The sequence below is a fragment of the Charadrius vociferus genome, unplaced genomic scaffold (assembly GCF_000708025.1).
Source record: "Charadrius vociferus isolate BGI_N301 unplaced genomic scaffold, ASM70802v2 scaffold332, whole genome shotgun sequence".
Taxonomy (NCBI): domain Eukaryota; kingdom Metazoa; phylum Chordata; class Aves; order Charadriiformes; family Charadriidae; genus Charadrius; species Charadrius vociferus.
This window is the reverse complement of record NW_009647418.1, coordinates 1,308,417-1,327,955: the sequence shown is the minus strand read 5'-3', so window position 1 is coordinate 1,327,955 and position 19,539 is coordinate 1,308,417. Positions and strand designations below refer to the sequence as shown.

Here is a 19,539-nt window from a genome sequence, read left to right as displayed (position 1 = left end):
CCCGCTCCGCGCTGCTCCCGCCGCTGCGGGGGGACGCGGAGCCGTCCGCCGTGGAGCCGCTCTGCCACTGCGGCCGGGCTCCCTACCTCTGTATGCGCCGCGCAGAAGCATGAGTACAGCGAGGGGATGTAGCTCAGTGGTAGAGCGCATGCTTTGCATGTATGAGGCCCCGGGTTCAATCCCCGGCATCTCCACTTTTTCTTTTTTTTTTCGGCCCCCCAACCCTGCGGGGAGAGCAGAGTGTTTCCTGCCAAGCCTGGTGTTTCTGCTTTCTGTCGTCGGTTCCCGAAGGAGCCGTAATTTGTTTTGTAATTTGTAAATAGACTCGATATTTTCCTTTGTTTTCTTCCCTCCCCTAACCACAGAGCAGCTTGCAAACTTCTACCACAATTTTTGCTGCAGAAATGGCCCAGCAAAGAGCTCACTGCACTCTCCTGCCTGCAGTTACTGCTAAACTCTACAGCATTACAGCATTTATGTTATAAACACACAGCTACAACAGGCTGTTTTCCTTCTGGCATGAAAACAAAAGTTGTAGTTTCATCGGCAATAGGTACTTTTAAAGCTTATGTGTGTCCCGACCTGCAGCCCCCGCGGTGCGTGGGAGCGGTGGGCAGCAGGCGTGCCGCCTTCTCTGGGCTTGTGTCGTACCAGCTGCCTCCAGAATATCGGGACAGGATGACCACTGCCCACATCTCCTCATATTACAGTATTACAAGCAACAGCAAATTAACACAGCGTGAGGACTGGTGTTTACCGAGGAGGAAAAAGATTAGGTGAAAGGGAAGGTAAACTCAAGCTGTACCTATTTTTCTGGGACAGGGAGGGGACACAACCAGGGTCCCCTAACCTGAGCTGGCCCAAGGGACAGTCTCTGCTGCATAACATCATGCTCAGAGCCTGGCTGGGCATCTTGGGGGAGGCTGGGGAGTGATTGCCTTTGCATCATTTGTTTGGTATTTTTTGGTGTGTTGTTTTTTTTTTTCCCCCCCTCTTCACTAAAGTATCTTTATCTCAACCCATGAGTGTTCTCGCTTTTATGCTTCCTGTCTTCTGCCCCATCCCGCTGGGAGGGAGGGAGCGAGCAACTGTATGCTCCTTAATTGCTGGCCAGGGTCAACTCACCACAAGGACCAAAGGTTCAGTCTGCATTTGGATCTGCAGTCACTCACGAGGAAGCGTCTACAAGGGTCTAACACTCCGCTTATTGCAGCATCCCACATGGAAAACATTTCTCCCATCCAAACCAAGAACAATACATATTTATTATAGTCCAGATGACTAATATAGTCCAAAGAGAAACTTCGGTTAAAAAAAAATAATCTGTAAAACGCAATGGATAAAATTATCCAAACATTAATATTACAAAATACCAGCGAAATAGCTGGTAGGACTTTTTGAGAACAGAGGGTTTCCCAGAAAACCAGAGCAACACCCAGTTTGCCAACAAAAAGCTATGGCTAACAGTTAGCCAGTCCATCTGGGTTATCGGATTTCCAAGGAAACCCAAGCTCTCAAAACATCTTGGAAAAAAGGAGTCCATCAAGAACAGAGTCAGGCACTTCACAGCGCTATGGGTGGCCAATTCTTGGCTACATCATCATGCATAGCTTCAGGGATCCACTGACAATAGGCTGCGAGCAAATCTGGAACGAAAGAGAGGAGCGATTAGTCAGCTACGCGAGTCAGGGACTGAGCGGTTTTGCTGGAAAGAGGAGGTCCCGCAGCACCACCCTGCTCACCAAGAACCACCTTCCCACCACCGGGGCAGTGGTGGAGCTTGGACACCGCACGTAGATATGAAAGTATCGAGTATGGGAAAGTTACTGTGAAAGTCATCACTGCCTCACTTTGCTGCTGCTTCTGTAAACAACTCTTATAATCTGGTACCCTAATACTGACCAAAATCCATTTTACCTGGAAAATTTTTTTCCCCCGGTATCCACTGACAGTACCATCATAGTCTTAAGTTTTCAAAAGCCCAAACCAAACATTTTAACTGCGGTTAGAACTACAGAAAAAAATAATCTTAAAATACAAATAAACATTGTTTTCTAAAGTACAGGGAACTCCAGGTTCTTCACAAGAACAAACCCACAGAACGGTACTGTTTCTGGTAAGAAAACAGCAAATATTTGAAGCTTATTAAGTGAAATAATTTTTTAAAATTATAATTCAGTGGTGCTCCAGGTACTACAAAGTCAGCACTTATAGGACTAATAATTAAGCAAGCAGAACACTTACATTTAGGATTTTTCTTCCATGCAGCCAGTAAAGCATCGCGATTATCACAATTTTCCGCAACTAGAGCCTGCAGGAGGGATTCTGTCCTGGGCTGAAGTCTAAATCAGTCCAAAAATAAAAGGGTGCAATAAAACGATGTTCATTAGCACAGTTTAGCAGAGTGTTACAGCATTCAGCTCACCTTTCTGAATTCATCCTCTTGGTATTTTTAAAAGGCTAAACACAGACGTCGAAACACAAAACCTCTGGATACAGAGACATATCATCGGCTCAAGAAAGTTCACTAGAAATAGTTTCTTCCCCCTAACACAAGTTGTTGTTGTTAGAAGTAGCAGCAGGTTGCTTTCATCGCTGACAGCGTGAAGTTGTCTGCTATGCAGCTGCATTAGCACACAGTAAAGTCAAAAGGAATCCATAGGTCCCATGCTGAACTCAGAATTCAGTAAACCAGAAAAATACTTTGTAGGACCCTCAACTAACATCAGTCACTTTTAACAAAGTCTTTCGAAATCCCTGTATCTGTCAACTCCATGAAAACTCCTGGAAGACTCAGAGAAAGCTTATTCTGGTAAACACGGGAGGACAGCGGGGGGATAGCGAGGGAAGCGACAGCCGACACTCCTTTTGAGGGTCACAGTTCGATAAACATAATCAAAACCACCAGAAAAAACACGGTGTATTGGAAACTAATTTCTGAAAAGAAATAAAGACAGTGCAGCTGGCCAAAGGGCAAAGAAAAGCAAGGGAAGTAGTAGTGCTCATCTGACAGTTTCTTACACATGTGAGCGATTTACTTGTACGGAGCGGCCCGCAGAGGTCAGTGTGAGCAGCAGGCTGCGTGTGTTCTTCCATACTGCCCTTACAAACGCCCAGTTCTCTCGAGACACAATTTTTCTTGGTAAGAAAACTCATTTTCCTCTCCCTGCAGCTGCAGCCAAGATCGCTATCTAGAAAACCCTTCCCATCATTGAATTTTTTATTTAAAAGGAAGTTAAAAGTGTTCGGTGCAGACAACATACTTAAGCTTGTTTTTAACAACTTACTTGGACCACGTCTTCAGCATTATGAGGGGACTGGACAGCAGACACCGGCTATAAGAACTCAACTTTTCAATGACCTGGAAGATTTGTTATAACAAGTAGATAACAAACAAGGTAAATCGGTTGTTCTGTGGAGACAATCATCAATGAACTTGGACTACTGTAGATTTCCATCCCATATCCTCTATTACTCCCATCCATGTCTCCATACCAGTCTTGTCCTGACTGGCTCGCTAGAGGACTCCTGTGTCTCAGAACGGACGAAGACACGAGCTATAGGTTTGCTCCTTTGCAAAAAAAGGACTTAAATTGGGGGGGGGTTGTCTCTTTCACCCAAACGCTCATTTTTCATGCTGTTTCATATTTTAAAGATATCTCCCCCACCCAAACAACTGCAGCAAACTCCCCCAGCCACCGGCAAGTGATGAGGAATGGGACTCACACAAAGAAAAAAGCCACAAGGCTCATCTCCTCCAAAAACTGGGCTAAAAACTTATGGATAAACATCAAGGCAGTAACACAGCTGGAAGACGCTCACCTTTCCTTCAAGCAGGAACCTGGCAAAGTATTTGTAGCGATCGATACCTTCTGGGTAATCAACTTCCACAGCAGGGAGCTGCCAGCCAACTCGATCTGGAAAGAAAGATCGCACCAAGTCTCCTAAGCGCTCGAAGAGGAGGGTAAATTTCCAAGGGAGATGTGACAACACAGGTGCTAAAAAACCAAAAGCACGGGGGAGCGTACTGCCAGCGCCCAGCCAGCCTCGCTCCTTAACAGGAGGAGCAGATGGGCATAAAATGTCCACGCCAATGGGAAGATGCCGATATTTAAATGCTACGAATCCCATGGAGCTACTGCTGTTAAGCTCTTTGAACAGTCCAAGCTGAGTTTGACCTTTCTGCTGACAGTCTTGTTAAAAGCAGCATTACAATAACTATAGAGCAGCTCTCGGATAAAACTACCGAGCGATGCTTTTCAAGACACTTACAAAAGACACTTGGCCTGTGACAACGAATGCGGCCCGTTTCGGGGCAGTAAGACGGAGGAGGATTTTCCAGAGGCTTCCCAAAGTGGCAGTACGGCGGCAAGAGGGCAGGAATCCACTCGGGTTCAACTGCGGAGACACCTTAGGAAAGGCAAAAACACACACCTCGATGAGGGGTTGCTCCCAAGGGCTGCCACTCGCTAGCAGTCCCGCGAGTCAGGGGTCAGGGGCTCATCTCCGCGGATTTACTCGCAATCACATTTTTCTAGTCAACTGTACAGATTTACGTTCTTTTGTTCAGAGACCAGCAATAGGTCTGACAGGGCTGGTGCAGAGCAGCTATTTCAGAAGCTGAGCTTTGTTCTGGCCCATTCTGCTAGACAACGAATAAACCAGGCCAATTTTTCCCCTGGTCCAGATCCAGAAAGCATAAGGATCCAAATCCCAGGAGGCACAACCACTCTGTAAGGAGAGCACTCGGTCACCGCAGCAAGGGAAACATTCTGCTACAGCATTTGTGAATTCCTCACCGTACCTGCAGAAGAAGTAGGGACCGCAGCAGTCTCACCTTTCATATACATTTTCGTAGTCTCAACAATTTCTTGATACACCACAAACTCTGGGAGTTGTTTGAAGAGGACTGAGCTTGGATGGATGAACACCGGGTCGTCCAGGAGAGCAGTCTTTAAGAAAGCGCAGAAGATTGAAGCACAGTAAGATGAGTTACTGGCAATCCAATTTCTTGACTGCATCTAATTTCAGTCTCTCTCAGATGTACATTTATATGGTTTCCTTAAGTGATGGAGGTCTTCAATAGCCCCATAATTTTCTGCTTGACCTTCTCTGGAGACATCAAGCACTTTGCAAGATGGACTAATGCTACTTCTTAGCTCTCTTATAACAATTCCTACGTGAGGACTGGGAAATTGCAACACTGGAAACTTAAATTCTATGGAGAGAAGTTGTAGAAAGCCAGCACACACAGCCCCAGTGCCACATCCACTCAAAAGCTCAGAAGCTTTGCACAGGAGTGTCTATCTGCCACACAGGGAAGAGGAATTTGGTCAAATCAAGCTGTTTACCTTGTAGGCATTTTTCCACTTGTCATCCAGAAGCTCTTCTGCCTGAATCCTTCGGGCAACGTGATCCCCCAGCCCTGCCAGCACAATTTGCCTCAAGTAAGTGGCTTGAGCTTCTGTCGGGGGCTTCATCTTTGGATCAACATAGAGGCCAGCATCAGCGCAGACCGAGTTCACTGCACGGAAAAAACGGTGAGTTAAGATTCAATAGACAGAAAAGGTTGCAACAAAATAGATTGTCACCTCCCGAAAGAGAATAAACACGGCAATGCCTCTCAAAACCCGCTTACCTGCTGTTGTCAGCTGCCCCCTCAAGCGCCTGATTTCCAGCATGGCTTTGTACCGGAGCCCATTTTCTTCACAGAATTTACGGGTACACCCAGCATATTCACAGGCCCCCACTGCTCCTGGAAGTGAACGGTCAGGTGGAGAAAACGACTTAGCCGATCGGTTCTCCTAATTAAACCAACTGTGGGACAGTAACTGCCATAGTCAACACACGCGTATCGCAGTTCCCACTCCTCATTAGCCCGGGACGCTGGCAGGCTGCCCAGAGAACAGCCTAGAAAACGTACTGCTGGACTTCGTCCTACAGCACGGAGATGCCTTTGGTTGCATAAAGCTGAGAGCTGAGGGCGACGGGGAGGGAGAGGAGAGCAGAAGTTGACAGTACAGGGCAATGGCTGTCTGCAATACCTAACATCACCATGAGGTCTCCAAGCTTCTGCATCGGCCCCTGCCCAGCCCAGATCTTTTGCATCTGTAAAAGCCTTGCTCTCTTCCCCTTCAGTTTTGCCGTCTCTTCCTCACTTACTGCCGGCCTAAAAGAAACACAAAACAGCATAAATGAGTATTGTGCTTACGTGCAGAGGGGCCTCAATGTAAGAGAGGCATCAGCTGTGACGAGGTGATGCATCCTGTAAATAGGATGTCAGGCGAACTCACTCACCTGTCAAACTCTTCAAAAAGCTCCCGGACGGTCATTGCAGACACTATGGTAACGGTGTACGGCAGGCAGTCGTGCTGCCTGCTTAATGCCAACATCTTCGCATAGCGGGGCGCAACAGGAAAAGTGGCCATTATTCTGCCCAAGGGGGTAATAGGGCAACTCAGCTTTGCTGCCAGCTGCTGCTTCAGCCTTGGGGAGCAAGAGAAAAAGTCATGTAATGAAGTGGACTTCTGCATTAGACCACATTTGTGTTTCTGGTTTTGGCAGCCCAGTTAATTTGATGTGTTTTCTCATATGCGCTGTTGCCAAAAGCCGGGGGAAAGACTCCTCTTCCTCACGCGGCTCCCACCTACCCTACATGGCACACTCCTAGCCGTGTCTTTCCCTGCCCAAACACACCCATGGCCAGTAAAACAAGCACCGGTGAACCTGAGACCGTTAAAACGATGCCAGTCGGTACAAAAGCACACCCTCCAATGCAAGGGCTGAGATGGATAAGCAGGTGGGAGGACAGCAGTGCCCACCGCCTCGGCAGTGGAGGCTGAGCAGCAGTGCCAAGAGGAAATCTAGGGGGGACCACAGACGTTACCTTCCCGTCATAGGGGGTTCCTTCAAGGCACCCAGGGCGATCAGCAGCTCCTCAGCTGCTGCAAGCACTTCTGTTGGAGGTGGTGTTGGGAATGGGAAGTTGATTACCTGCGGACAACAAGAGAAAATGCCTCTCAGTACATCATCGACACGGCTCCCACTGAAAAGCAGAGTCTGAATGCAGTAAGAAGTCCTGGAAGAGAGCAAAACCTTCCCTTCTGGTTACATATACCAAAGAAAAAACATTTAGGATCTTTGCCAGGAGCGAGAGGAAAGGACATATAATGGGAGGAAACGCTTAGAACAAAAACATTAGGAAACAGGAATACCAGCGTCACCCTTTGCCGCCACTGACTCCAGGCACCGCCTAGGGCAGGCTGCTTTAACGGCTAACTTTACATATTGCACTTTCTGAAAGTGCACAAGTATCTCCTGAACACTACCCCTGTTTGGACAGGGTTTTTTTTCACTACTGAGAATATAAGAAAGCTCTTATTACCCGAACAAACATGCCTGTTAAGGCCGGGTGGAATTCACAGCAGCTTCTGCAATCTGCAGAGCCAAAATCAAGTCCCAGGATCCCAATTTCTAACACAAGACACAGCCTCAAGCAATGATGGCACAAAAGACATTTGTGTTTGTTGCTGGCTCCTGGGGCAACCGCTTCAATGAGCGCTGTAGTACAAAGCCAATTTACAACTCACCTTTTCTATATTTAATGCCTTCATTTGCAGAATCAAGTCTTCTACCGGTCGCTTTGTTATTTCTGGAGCAGAAAATTTCTCAAAGTCCATGAAGACAGCTGAAGAGTATAACCTAGTGGACCAGAAGTGTTGCTTAGAGACATAAAAGAAATCTTATCTCAGAAGATATGCATGAAAAATTGGGAAGGGATTTAGAAAAAGGCAGCTGTGGGTATTATTTACATAACCATGCAATTATTGACATGGTTGGGACATACTGCCTTATTCACACAAACGTGACTTGGCCTGGAGTGGAACCCATGCTAATCTGGCCACCAAAATAAGGGTTTTCAGCAAGCTCAAGGCCCCCAAGAAGCCAAACTGTCAAACCAACATCACCAGTGACAGTTCGTGTTTGGTTTCACCGCTGCTATTTGAATGAAGAGCAGACAAAATCAAAATGTTTCAAGCAGCAACGGGTCCTTGTGGAAGGGGCAGCAAGACAAGAGGAGCTGTCAAATTCACACTGATACTCATTGGGCTTTTTGTTTCTCCTAACGCTTTCCACGGCAGGTAGCTAACCTGTAACAGTGCCCTGGCTCCGTCCGGCCAGCCCGACCTGCCCGCTGGTTAGCTGAAGCTTGAGAGATCCAGGTGACTCTGAAAGACGAAACCCCAGTAATTTTGTCGTAGAAACGTTTCTTGACCTTTCCACAGTCAACCACGTATTTGATGCCTGGGATGGTAAGTGATGTTTCAGCCACGTTGGTGGCTACAACACAGAGTCTCGTGCCAGCAGGAGGAGCCCTGAATACCTACAAGAAACAGATGGGCATGTGAAATGCACCGCCAACAACAGAAAAAAAGACAGGCAGCAACACGGATGGGCTGCAAAGGGATGACAACACATATGGCAGTGCAGGTGAAACCCAAGAGTGAGACCAAAGACGCAACCCTTTGTGTCTCCAGCTCTGGAGTTCTGTGTCCAGCTCAGTTAATCCCTCAGAAACATCCACAGGGGCTCACGGTGGAGCAGACACCTGTGTTGAGTCCTATTTAGACATACTGCTGCCACCTCCAAAGCCCAAGAGGGAATACAAGAATTTGTATGAACTGCCTGTTGGCAGCGGGATCCTGATGTGCACTGGGCCCACAACTCATTTTAACACACCGCAGGACTGTCACTTTTCATCTCTCCCAACCGGCTGAACTGGCCCATTGGGGAGATCCCAGCACAAGGCTGCTCCGATCCCACCCCAACTGATGGAGAGTCCAAGATGGAAATTTTAACTCACAAAGCACATGTGACTTTAGACAGTGATCACACATATCTATAAGGATCATTTAATCATCGTGACAATAAATCCTTTACCTTTGCTTGTTTCTCTGGCGCTAGCAAAGAATAGAGCGGGAGCACGTAGAGCGGAAGAGAGGAATCAGATTTCTCATCTGTGAACAAACCGATGTTGTTAAATACATGGCAAGTCAACTTCCAGGTTTAGTCCCAACAACGTTCACAAACACCACTTCATTTAAAACCAGTGAAGTATTTGGTACAAAGCTGAAGCTGGAAAGTCTTAATTGCTTTTCCATGACACAGGTCTGCTGTGTTATCACACCAGTTTAGCAAAGGACACCTAGCTTATGTCGCACATTTCACAGCTGACAAGAGATACGGAACTTTTTATTCACTAAGTGTCAAACCTTCTTCTGAGTCTCCATCTCCTAAATCAAGGTCAATATCAGACCCTGCAATATCATCATCGGTTTCAGCATCTCTGTCTTCATCTCCTTCATCCACTGGTACAACCGAGTAACTGTCCAGATCAATTTTGGGGAGTGTCTGAGAAAGACAGGAAAGACGACCACAGAGCATTAAGCAGGGACACAAACAGCACCTTTTATTGCTCTGAATGCAAAGCTGAGCACTTACTCCAAACACGTTGACCTGAAGGTGACAGAAGGACTGAGAGATTTGATTTCTATTTGAAGGCTGAGGTTTAGTATTTGGTAACTCTGAGAGTTGGGGGGGGAATAACCCAAGTATTTTAAACAGCATTGCGTGCCGAGCCAAGCTTCTTCACTTGGAGGACAGTGGGAAAGGGTAAAATTTCTTTAATTCGGGTGCCTTCAGCTACCAGGATTCAACGTCAGCAGACAGTATATCTGTAACATCAAGATCTCCTGCTAGCCAAGCACATATAGGACTTGGGCAGAAGCCAAATGCTACCCTTCATCACGGATGCATCAGTCCCAATTTTGGGTAACAAATGGCGAGACGAGGAGCAGCCCTGGAGCCAGCGAGTCTGGTACTCCTTCCATTAAAGTTTTAATGGTCAGTACTCAACCAAAATCAATCTCCTGCCCATTAGATCCAAGGTCACATTTTAGCACTCTGCTGCTCGTAATGCAGCAGTTACCAGTGCAGGCAGTATTACTGGGTTTCTTGAAGGGCCATATGTAGGCTACAAGGCTTCGTGCAAGTCTAAATCAGCCTGGTGAGAAACAGCTACACAGGAGTACTGCTTTGCAGGGGGGTACCTGCTCCTTCCTGTCTCTTGGAGGAGTTCTACCCATCACACATTACCATAACTTTCTTCCGCTTCCTCGATTTCTTAAATTTTCTGATTTCTTCCATTGATTCTTCTTTGTCATCATCTCCTACAAGAACAGCCAGTGGAATTACTGTTAGCTGAGCATGCTTTCCTCTCGGAAAACGTAGCGGGGAGAGTCTGGTCCCACTCCCATCTCTTTGGGGATTGCAAAAGTCTTACAGGATGAAAGAAGCAAATAGGGACACTGAAGGCAGAGGGGACAGGGATGACGCAAAAGTTTAACATTATCGTTCCATTTGGGAGCCAGCCAGAGGATCGACAGCAGCACACACAGTAACTGTATGCCTTGAGGTTTAGGAGACAATTAGCTGAGCTATATCAGAATTTGACTGTCTAACTTTCTAAAGTCATCTTGGGAAATTTCACTATCCTAAATATAGTCTCCAACAAAGCGCAATGTTTCCACTTTAATTCACGACCAACATAGTAAGTGAAAGAAATGCAACGAATGCTGAGGAACTGGAAGGCATCACACACATAAACCTTTTCCCCAAACTCAAACCAGCACAAACTTAACCAGTCATCAAAATCATCCACACTGAGCCCCTTCCCCAACCCTTGGTTTTTAAAATAAAAGCTCCTATTTTTAAGGTGCAAAGCAAACCCATTTCTCAGTGAGATAAATTCAGAGTATAACAGTCCTTTATTCCACAGCATTACCTGCAGTGTTGTTTTTTTGGAACGGAAAGGCTTTCCTTAGCCTTCTACAGAGAGAGTGAACTTCTGCCTGGCCTGTTAAGAACACCAAAATCCCACCTGCAAGAGAAGAAAGCACTCTCAATCTCAGCATAGGTATTTCACCTTGGAAAGCTTCAGGTCTCGTTGTTGATAAAAGACAGGTCGAATATACTGTGAAGTATATATGGAGGAACAGGGCGTTTGACTGCATCTGTCTTCTACCAGTCCCTCAAGAAACATGCTAATGTAACTATGATTTAATTGAAGTGTAATTTTCACAAGAAAACCTTCTAAGTAAAAGCCCACAATACATCATTGCGGTCCCACGTTCAACTTACAAAAATCCTCACCCCCCAAAAAACAAAACCCAAACAAAAAACTCCCCCAAAAAACAACCCAGAAAACTTTAGAGATGTTAAGTGTAAAGGAATTGGGAGGTTCTTGGCAGTGACCTTACCTGAGGGCAACATTCGATGGATTTTGCACACCTTTCTGAAGCACTCCCCACTGTAGTCATCTAGGGGGGTTTTCTTGTTAAAATGAACGGTTACAGGGAATTGCCTTGCATCTACCTAGAGAGGAAATACAAAACAGCGTTTGTTTGCTGTTTTAACTCCAGCACCACCCTGGCAGCTTTCACGGGAGGACTAGAAAAGCTCACCCTCTATTTCTGTTCAGCTCTTGGTTTTGGTAACCTACAGAACACCGGACCCACAGAAGTGGTGTGTGAACACCACAAAACCAAGCTAGAAATCAAAACTTAGTTCTTTTTTTCAGATCGTCAACTTGGATTGAGACTTTCTAGTTCTCCTGATCTGCAGCTTAGGGTTTTTCAAGGTAATCAGATTCTGTCGGGGCAGTTTTCTGATAAAAGTGGAAAGAAAAACACCCAAGTCTCAAAAGAAACAATAGTCTAAATAAAATAACTATTTTTAAATTGCTATCTGAAAGCTTTCAGCACCAACTGGAAAGATTAGAGTGCCCCTCTTTTTTAATTCATTTTATAAAGGAAATCCTCACTGCGTTTCAGCCATTACACCTGATGCAGATCCCAGGGAGGAGAACGATACCTGAAGAACAGGAGGTGTAACAGAAAACAGCCTTTTGTTATCGGTGAAGTCTTCAACGCGAAGGGTAGCCGACATGACGATCAGCTTGAGCGGCAGCCCCTTCTGCAGGGACACAAAGGTGTTATTCTGTGCCAGAAAGCACGCGGCTGGTAAGCTACACGGCACACAAACCCACAGCTAGTAGCAATACAAGTCTCTGCACCAAAGCACTCAAAATCTAAGACGACAAAAAGCGCCGTGTCAAGCGAGAGAGGATACGCGCAGCTTCAAATTTGTCTTAAAATAGACAAAAACTTGCACTGACAATCCTGATGCTGATGGCAACCTGCCTCCAAACCACTGCGTTCTCTCTCCATTCATAAGTAAAACAGAACCAGATGCCAAGCGCCACCCTGCAGTTCCCCAGCCCCGGTCAGGACCAAACCCTTCACATCATCAGCCCCAAAACATCTCCTCCTAAGCGCTGCTGGCGGTGCCTTATTCCCGTGCAACAGTAAGCATCTTGCTGTCTTAGCATTTGCTGGTTTTCATTATTTACATGTCTCGTGGCACTGTAAGTCTAAAATGAGTTGGATATTGACTGAAAAATTATCCGTTGGTGCTGATATGTACTATTTTTCCCCTTTTTGTAAGCTCTGTGCTTCTTTGATCACATGGAAAGACAAACATATTACCTGAGCGCTATTTCATGGTTTCCATCAGATTTCCATTGAATTCAACATCACAGAGTCCCTCCTCCCACAGAGCCTCTTCCTGTCGAACATCCCCCTCCCCAACACAGAAATACCGCGTCTCTTACCTTTTGACGAAGAGGCACGATGCGAGACAAGAGCCCTATCAAGATATCCGTGTACATACTCCTTTCATGGGCTTCATCAATAATAATGACTTTGTACTTCGACAGCAGAAAATCCTGAGAAGAGAGATCGATTTCATCACGCGAAGCCTCACCCAAGGCCATCTTTAAGTCAAGACAACCTACAGCTACACAAACACTGATGCCCCATCCTCATGGATGTAGGCTCTCCCACATTCTCCCCAGATTCTCTTCCTTGCTCTCACTTTACACAGCAAGATAACCTAACGTTTAGGGACTTGGGCAGGATTATAACACTGAAGACACAATTTACCTTCTGAATTTCTTTCAGCAGCACACCATCCGTCATGAACTTGATTTGTGTTTCATCTGTAACATTGCCTTCATATCGGATTTGATACGAAACCACTCTGTGAGGACACAGCAGGGTAGCCACAACAAAAAACATGGGGAGGAACAGAAAATTCACGTTCAGACCAGGAGGCAGCCTTCAGCCTAACTAAATTAAGACTCGATGCCAAGACAATACAAAAAGCACACCATCAGCTGCCCCGAGCCTAGCACACACAAAGCGCTAGAAGCTGGGATGTACACCAATGTCACCTCTAATTATTTCACTGTTATGGGACGCTTTCTCATATGGAGACAAACTAGGACCACTTCCCCCCCCAACACCTCCACGGAGCTCTCTAAAAAGTAACTTACAACCCTCAGTAGCACCAAATGTGCACGTGCCTTTTATTTTTATAGACAACCCCACGGAGGCATTTGTAAGTAACTTTCCCACAGTTCTTCACTAGAAACAGAAGGAATGGGCAATACATAGATCTCCATTTCAGTCTATCACGCACAAGGAGCATCTCAGCCTTATCCTCCTAGCAAGGTCTCAGCTTTTTTTCTCCTCACCTGTGTGATAAGTTCATTTCCTTAGCGACTCGCTGGGACATGGACACTGCAGCCACACGCCGAGGCTCGGTGATCCCAATAGTACCGTCTGAACTAAAGGGGCGGAGGAAAGAAAAGGAGAGGTTGTTTGGCTGCTTGTTTTAAAGGCAGAAACACTTGAGAGACAACACAAGAGATGACAACAGATTTCTGGACAATGGTTCTAAATAAAGTGCCATCACTCACACAGTGTCACTTTTAGTTATAGTTAGAAAGGAACCTTTGGGATTACCCTTTTAATATATGTGTATTGAGCTGAAGATGCATGTATCACAGGAATTTTTTCCCCCAGTGTTGTCTGTGTAATTCCAGCTCACTGAACTCCGGGACCCTGTTGCCAGAGGGATGTCCAGAGAGACGTTTCAGAAGAAACACGGGCTGGGGCAGCAGCAGCGCAGAATCACAGAATGGTCAGGGTTGGAAGGGACCTCTGGAGATCATCTCATCCAACCCCCCTGCCAGAGCAGGGGCACCCACAGCAGCTGGATGCACCCTGATGCAGCTCACAAGGAGCATCTTATGAGAAGCTCAAACATTACCAATAGCCCCAGAGGAGCCACAGCTATTTTCAAAGATATTCTTAAGAAACACACACATTGTCTTGCAAAGGTAAAGCCAAACCTCTGTAGACAGAGGTTAAACTATGCGAGATGGGCAGGAAATAACACCCCTCTGTTAAAAACAGGCCAGTGGCTTTGAAGAAAACATTTGCATTAGAGGTTTCAAAAGATCGCTTGCGTGGAGAGGCTTTTGCAAGTCACAATCTTACTCCCTTCAGATTGTTTAAAAGCCCATTCAACATGGCCACTACCACGGCACGGGGAAGACCAGGTTCAGTTCAGCCGTATCAAAAGGAAGGAAACAAAACCAGAAGTGACTGAGCTCAGCGTGAATTCTTCTAATTACATTTGCTGCAAATAAAAGACGACTCATACCTGGCATAGCCAGCTTCATAAAGAAACTGCGGGACTTGTGTGGTTTTACCGCTTCCCGTCTCTCCACATATGATGACAATGGGATTCTCATTAATGGCTTCCATGATTACTTGCTCTTCAGCAAGAATTGGAAGCTTCAGTCTTGCTTCCTAAATAATATAAAACACATATTTTACTTGCACTGTTTTGTCTCTCGCTCCCTTTTTGTTTTCCCCAAGACTGAGAACTGTTACCTTCCTCAGTTTATAAAGCCCACAAAAAAGAATTCCGCAAGCTTTGTGGCTCAAAAAGCTCTGAACCAGCTAATAATATCACACTGGCGTGTCCAACAATTAGAGTCATCAGAAGAGCTTCCCAGAAAGCTGCCGGCAAGCCCTGCACTTCAGTTTGTGAAACTTCAGACTCCCTTGAGTTTATTAACATAGCACTTCAAGCGAAAACTCACTTCACAACTCGGTCTCGTCTGTTCAGACACAAGCCGAGCTTTTCCCATTTCTACAGAACACCCTACCAAATAGAGTAAAACTATCCCGCCCAAAATACAGCGTAATGGAGAGCTAAAAGTGTCTTCACAAGATTTCCTAGCGAAGAACGATAAAAGACTGCTAATAGATTCCACATTTAAAACTAGAGACAAATGCTTATGTCCTAAAACAAAACTAGTTTTCCTTCTGCTACATCAGAGAGGTTTAAAGCTCAGAAATGTCTGAGTACAACTTGCCAGAACAAAGGCCCCAAGCGCACGCTGCTGCCATGCAGCATTAGCCGGAGACACAGTGTCTGCAGGGACCGGATCTGACAGAAGATACTGTAGTTTCCCACCCCCTCCATAAGCCCTTCACTGTTTGCAGAGCCTCACCTGAATCTCAGGAGACCTGTCCACGGGAATGAAGACCGCAGGCTTGCTAGATGGTCTGTTGGAGGCCGTCTGGCAAACCGGCGCACAAGGAACAGCCGGCTGCTGGTTAGCCACTGCCTTCTCGACGCCTTCCTCTGGCTTTTCAGCAGTGGTCAAATCACTGGCTGAGGACTTCTCAATTTCTGGATTCTGCTCTTCCTTCTCCTCCTCCTCAGAGCTACTGGGTTCTTCCTCCGGCTCCGACTCAGAACATGAGCTGTGCCTTCTCTTATTTGCACCACTGATGCTCCTGATCTTTTCAGGGATTGCAGTCCCTGGCTCCTGAATCATCCTACAACAAAACACCAACATGTGAACTACACTTGGGTCAATGTTCTCCAGGACCTCAAGCCAGACACGCCTTCCACACAAAGCAGAAAAGCTGCATCACCAAAAGCCACTGCCTGAGCTGGAACCCAGGTTTTACTCAAAATGGGAAAACTGGTACACCTTGGGTGTAGTGCAGCACCAGAAGAGGTTACCCAGAGAGGTTCACCCAGTTCTCCAAGGATCTCCATTCTTGGAAGTTTTCACAACTCTGCTAAGTAAAGCCTCAGCTGACCTGATTGCTGGATTTGGATCTAAGCACGCTCTATACTGATATTTATTCATTTATTCAGAACACATCTTTGTAGTTTAATTTTTTTCAACTTCTGCAAAAATGCAGCTCTTGATAAATTCAGTAACTAAGGACTGCATCAGTCGAGGGTTTCCAACACAAGAAAGTAAACGTTTATTCCACCAGTAATGTGCTTCAGCATAATTGTAAGAGTATGCATATATAATCGTCACCCACCTCGTCCCTTATGAAAGGGAAGACCGGCTCATCTTAACTAACATCCTCTTGTTAGGAAAACAAGAAAATAACAACTATATTATCAGACAAAACCAGAAAATTATTTAACTCCATCCATTCTGAAGGACTTGTACACAGTAAGAGGAAAATGTAAAATATAGCAAACAAAAAAAAAAGCCAAGAAGATTCCCAAGTTTTCAACTACAGTGATAAACCGGAACGGTTCTTTCCAAATAATGCTTTACCTTTTAGTCTGATACATGCGCTCCCCAGTACCCAGTTTGGAAGTAGTGTACAGAAGTTTCATTTCTGCCTCAGAAGCTTGGACCTCATTCAGCTTGTTCAGCAACTCAGCTCGCTATTTGGGAAAAAAACAAGCAAAATCAGTGCTTTTCAACAGGAAATAATTTCATTTCAAGATTTGCGCTTGAGGTTTAAAGGGGGTGCACTGGCAAATCTTGCTGTGAAGTTGTAAAGATGTTCCTGTCACTCCACAGTCAGTCCTCTCTGATGAAGACTCCAGCCCTGCACCACAGCAAAAATAGAAACACGGACTTGACCCTTCATCGCTGCAGGGAAAAGCTCAGCTGCACCCTTCAAACAACAGCAAAGAAAAATGGATTTGAACTAAAATGCTGGAGCGAGGACTGGAGCAATGGAAGCCTTCCTTCAACTCCCTCACGTGGGATGTAGCGCTGGCAGGAGGGCAGACAGCAGCAGTTTCAAACTACCTCCAAAAACAGAGTGCGTTTGTCAAAGCCATTATTCAGACACAAAAATGAACAGGAATTTTGCCTGGAAAACTTTTACAAAGACGGAAAAGCTGCATGTACCTACAGAAAATATCCAAGATAGAGGGATGCCATCCAGAAGGACCTGGACAGGCTGGAGAGGTGGGCCCATGCCAACCTCATGAAGTTCAACAAGGCCAAGTGCAAGGTCCTACATCTGGGTCAGGACAATCCCGAGCACAAATCCAGGCTCAGCGAAGAATGGCTGGAGAGCAGCCCTGAGGAGAAGGACCTCGGGGTGCTGACTGATGAGAAGTTCAGCATGAGCCGGCAATGCGCAATCGCAGCCCAGAAGGCCAACCGTGTCCTGGGCTGCATCAGAAGGAGTGTGGCCAGCAGGGCGAGGGAGGGGATTCTGCCCCTCTACTCCACTCTCGTGAGACCCCACCTGGAGTACTGCATCCAGCTCTGGAATCCCCAACATCAGAAGGACATGGACCTGCTGGAGCGTGTCCAGAGGAGAGCCACAAGGATGATCCGAGGGCTGGAGCACCTCTCCTATGAGGAGATGCTGAGAGAGGTGGGGCTGTTCAGCCTGGAGAAGAGAAGGCTCCAGGGATTGCATCCTTCCAGTGCCTACAGGGGGCCTACAGGAGAGCTGGGGAAGGACTTTTTACAAGGGCATGTAGGGATAGGATGAGGGGGAATGGCTTTAAACTGGAAGAGGGCAGGTTTAGATTAAACATTAGGAAGAAGTTTTTCACTTTGAGGGTGGTGAGGCACTGGAACAGGTTGCCCAGAAAAGTTGTTGAGGCCCCATCCCTGGAGGTGTTCAAGGCCAGGCTGGACATGGCCTTGGGCAACCTGGGCTGGTGGGAGCTGTCCCTGCCCATGGCAGGGGGGGTGGAACTTGATGACCTTCAAGGTCCCTTCCAACCTAAACCAGTCTATGATTCTAAGAGCTGGAAATAAACATTTCAGAAGCATCAGCAGTAGCAGAGTCAGGGGTGCATCAAGCTTGGCATTTTGCAGCAGGACAAAGCTTCTCATACAACCTATAAGCACGCTTTAAAAATATCACATCATTTACTCTGTTAGTGATGTACTTCACAACATGTACCTATTCCATCAGTCAAAGACAGAACGGGAACCAGGACCCAGAAATGGCGCGTTCCTGCAACACCCGATCCACAGAGAGGGAGGGTAAAGGCTTTTCCCTGCTAGAGTTACGCTCAGGAGGCCATGTGCAACAGCGCATTTTTGCCAAAACGCCCAGCAAAGGGACGGTTCACACTGTTGTAACCTAAACTTCAGCATCTGCACATCCCTGAGATGTGCCGGACAGTTCACATCACAAAATCCGCTCGCTGGTTCCACAGAGCGGTCACCCCACCGCTGTTTTTTCACACCAGCGACGCAATCGCATCACGTATCGGGGACTGCCCACGTCACAGCACGAGGGAAACCTCTACAGCCGCTTATTCACCTTTTCCATACATTGATATTACATTAACTCTATCGTTGTACCCGAAGGCACAAAGCCGCAGTTACCAGCAAGCAGCACCATACCTGTTTTTTCTTTTCCTTCTGCTCTAAAACTTTCTGCAGGTTTTTCTTCTGCTTCTTGCTTAGCGGTTTCTTCTGCGGTTGCACAACACACACTACTTTTTTCTTCTTTGCTTTTTTCGCTGGCAGGACCAGGGCATTACTTCCATCGATTCCCTTCAGCGTTGCTTCATCTGAAAGCATTTGTTTGGTTATTCCCCGGTGCCAGGTGGATTATTTTCAGCGCGCTGCTTAACAGGCTTATCGCAATCCATACTAGATTTAGCTGTTTTAAACAAACGCAACCCTCACCCCCAGCCAAAATAAATAAATAAATCCCACATCATAGGCAAAGGGCCGTGAAAGCGGGACTTGGATAACCCCATGCTTCCTACAGCCCTGGGGGGGATTTGCCCTGATTTACGTAACATCCTATGAAATTTTTGCCTTTTTATTGCCTTCCCGCGGGTGAGGGGGCAGGGGAGCAGCACAGGACACCGGGGCACCATGGGGTGATCCCACGGCCCTCTGCCTCTCCCGGACAGAACTCAGTGGTAATGCCAAAAATCTGTATTAATGAAGTTTGAATAATAAAAATAGCATAATATATGTGGCTCTTTTTAAAGTAACATTTGAGAATGCAAATGTTAAGCATAAAAAATATTAAGCATAAAAATATTTTTAATAATTGCTTTAATAAAGAGTTGCTTAAATGCAGTAATTACTTTAACAGAGCTATTAACGCAAAGCCTATAAGATACTTTAAAATAACTTTAACGCTTCCAACGAAAGCCCGACAAAGCTCTGGCAAAGACACGACAATAACTAATCTCAGCAGCTCCACGGTCCCGTGAGCAGCGTTAACAGCCCCGGTTTGCCGTAAGGAACACAACGCCGAGGACGAGGAGAGCCGGGCCGGGCAGCCCAGCCAGGCCTAAGGC

The 19,539-nt window shown here is 46.3% G+C and overlaps 1 protein-coding gene and 1 non-coding gene across 2 annotated transcripts; one reads left to right on the top strand and one right to left on the bottom strand.

The window, feature by feature from the left end:
• Nucleotides 1-122: 122 nt before the first annotated feature.
• Nucleotides 123-194, top strand: TRNAA-UGC. Its single transcript has one exon. It is a non-coding gene; the product is annotated as a tRNA-Ala (tRNA).
• Nucleotides 195-1,563: 1,369 nt separating this feature from the next.
• DHX37 (DEAH (Asp-Glu-Ala-His) box polypeptide 37) lies at nucleotides 1,564-18,802 on the bottom strand. The gene is made up of 26 exons (XM_009880330.1): nucleotides 18,623-18,802; nucleotides 16,568-16,680; nucleotides 15,488-15,818; nucleotides 14,629-14,777; nucleotides 13,655-13,747; nucleotides 13,062-13,158; nucleotides 12,731-12,844; nucleotides 11,932-12,033; nucleotides 11,319-11,433; nucleotides 10,844-10,939; nucleotides 10,156-10,229; nucleotides 9,273-9,411; nucleotides 8,941-9,017; nucleotides 8,151-8,383; nucleotides 7,590-7,701; nucleotides 6,887-6,993; nucleotides 6,298-6,486; nucleotides 6,045-6,169; nucleotides 5,639-5,755; nucleotides 5,352-5,524; nucleotides 4,838-4,952; nucleotides 4,273-4,410; nucleotides 3,823-3,917; nucleotides 3,288-3,361; nucleotides 2,245-2,342; nucleotides 1,564-1,646 (listed from the first exon to the last, which is right to left on the bottom strand). Exons 1-26 carry the CDS (start codon nucleotides 18,800-18,802, stop codon nucleotides 1,564-1,566), a joined length of 3,339 nt encoding a protein of 1,112 aa, XP_009878632.1.
• Nucleotides 18,803-19,539: the final 737 nt, after the last annotated feature.

What these genes read in the sequence shown, in the direction of transcription:
- DHX37 (XM_009880330.1), bottom strand. Translation starts at nt 18,802, where the DNA reads ATGCTTTCAGATGAAGCAACGCTGAAGGGAATCGATGGAAGTAATGCC. An exon ending in CGCATGTATCAGACTAAAAG is followed by an intron (nt 15,819 to 16,567) that starts GTAAAGCATTAT and finishes GTTTTGTTGTAG; the next exon opens with GATGATTCAGGAGCCAGGGA. An exon ending in TTACACCTCCTGTTCTTCAG is followed by an intron (nt 11,434 to 11,931) that starts GTATCGTTCTCC and finishes TTTCCTCTCTAG; the next exon opens with GTAGATGCAAGGCAATTCCC.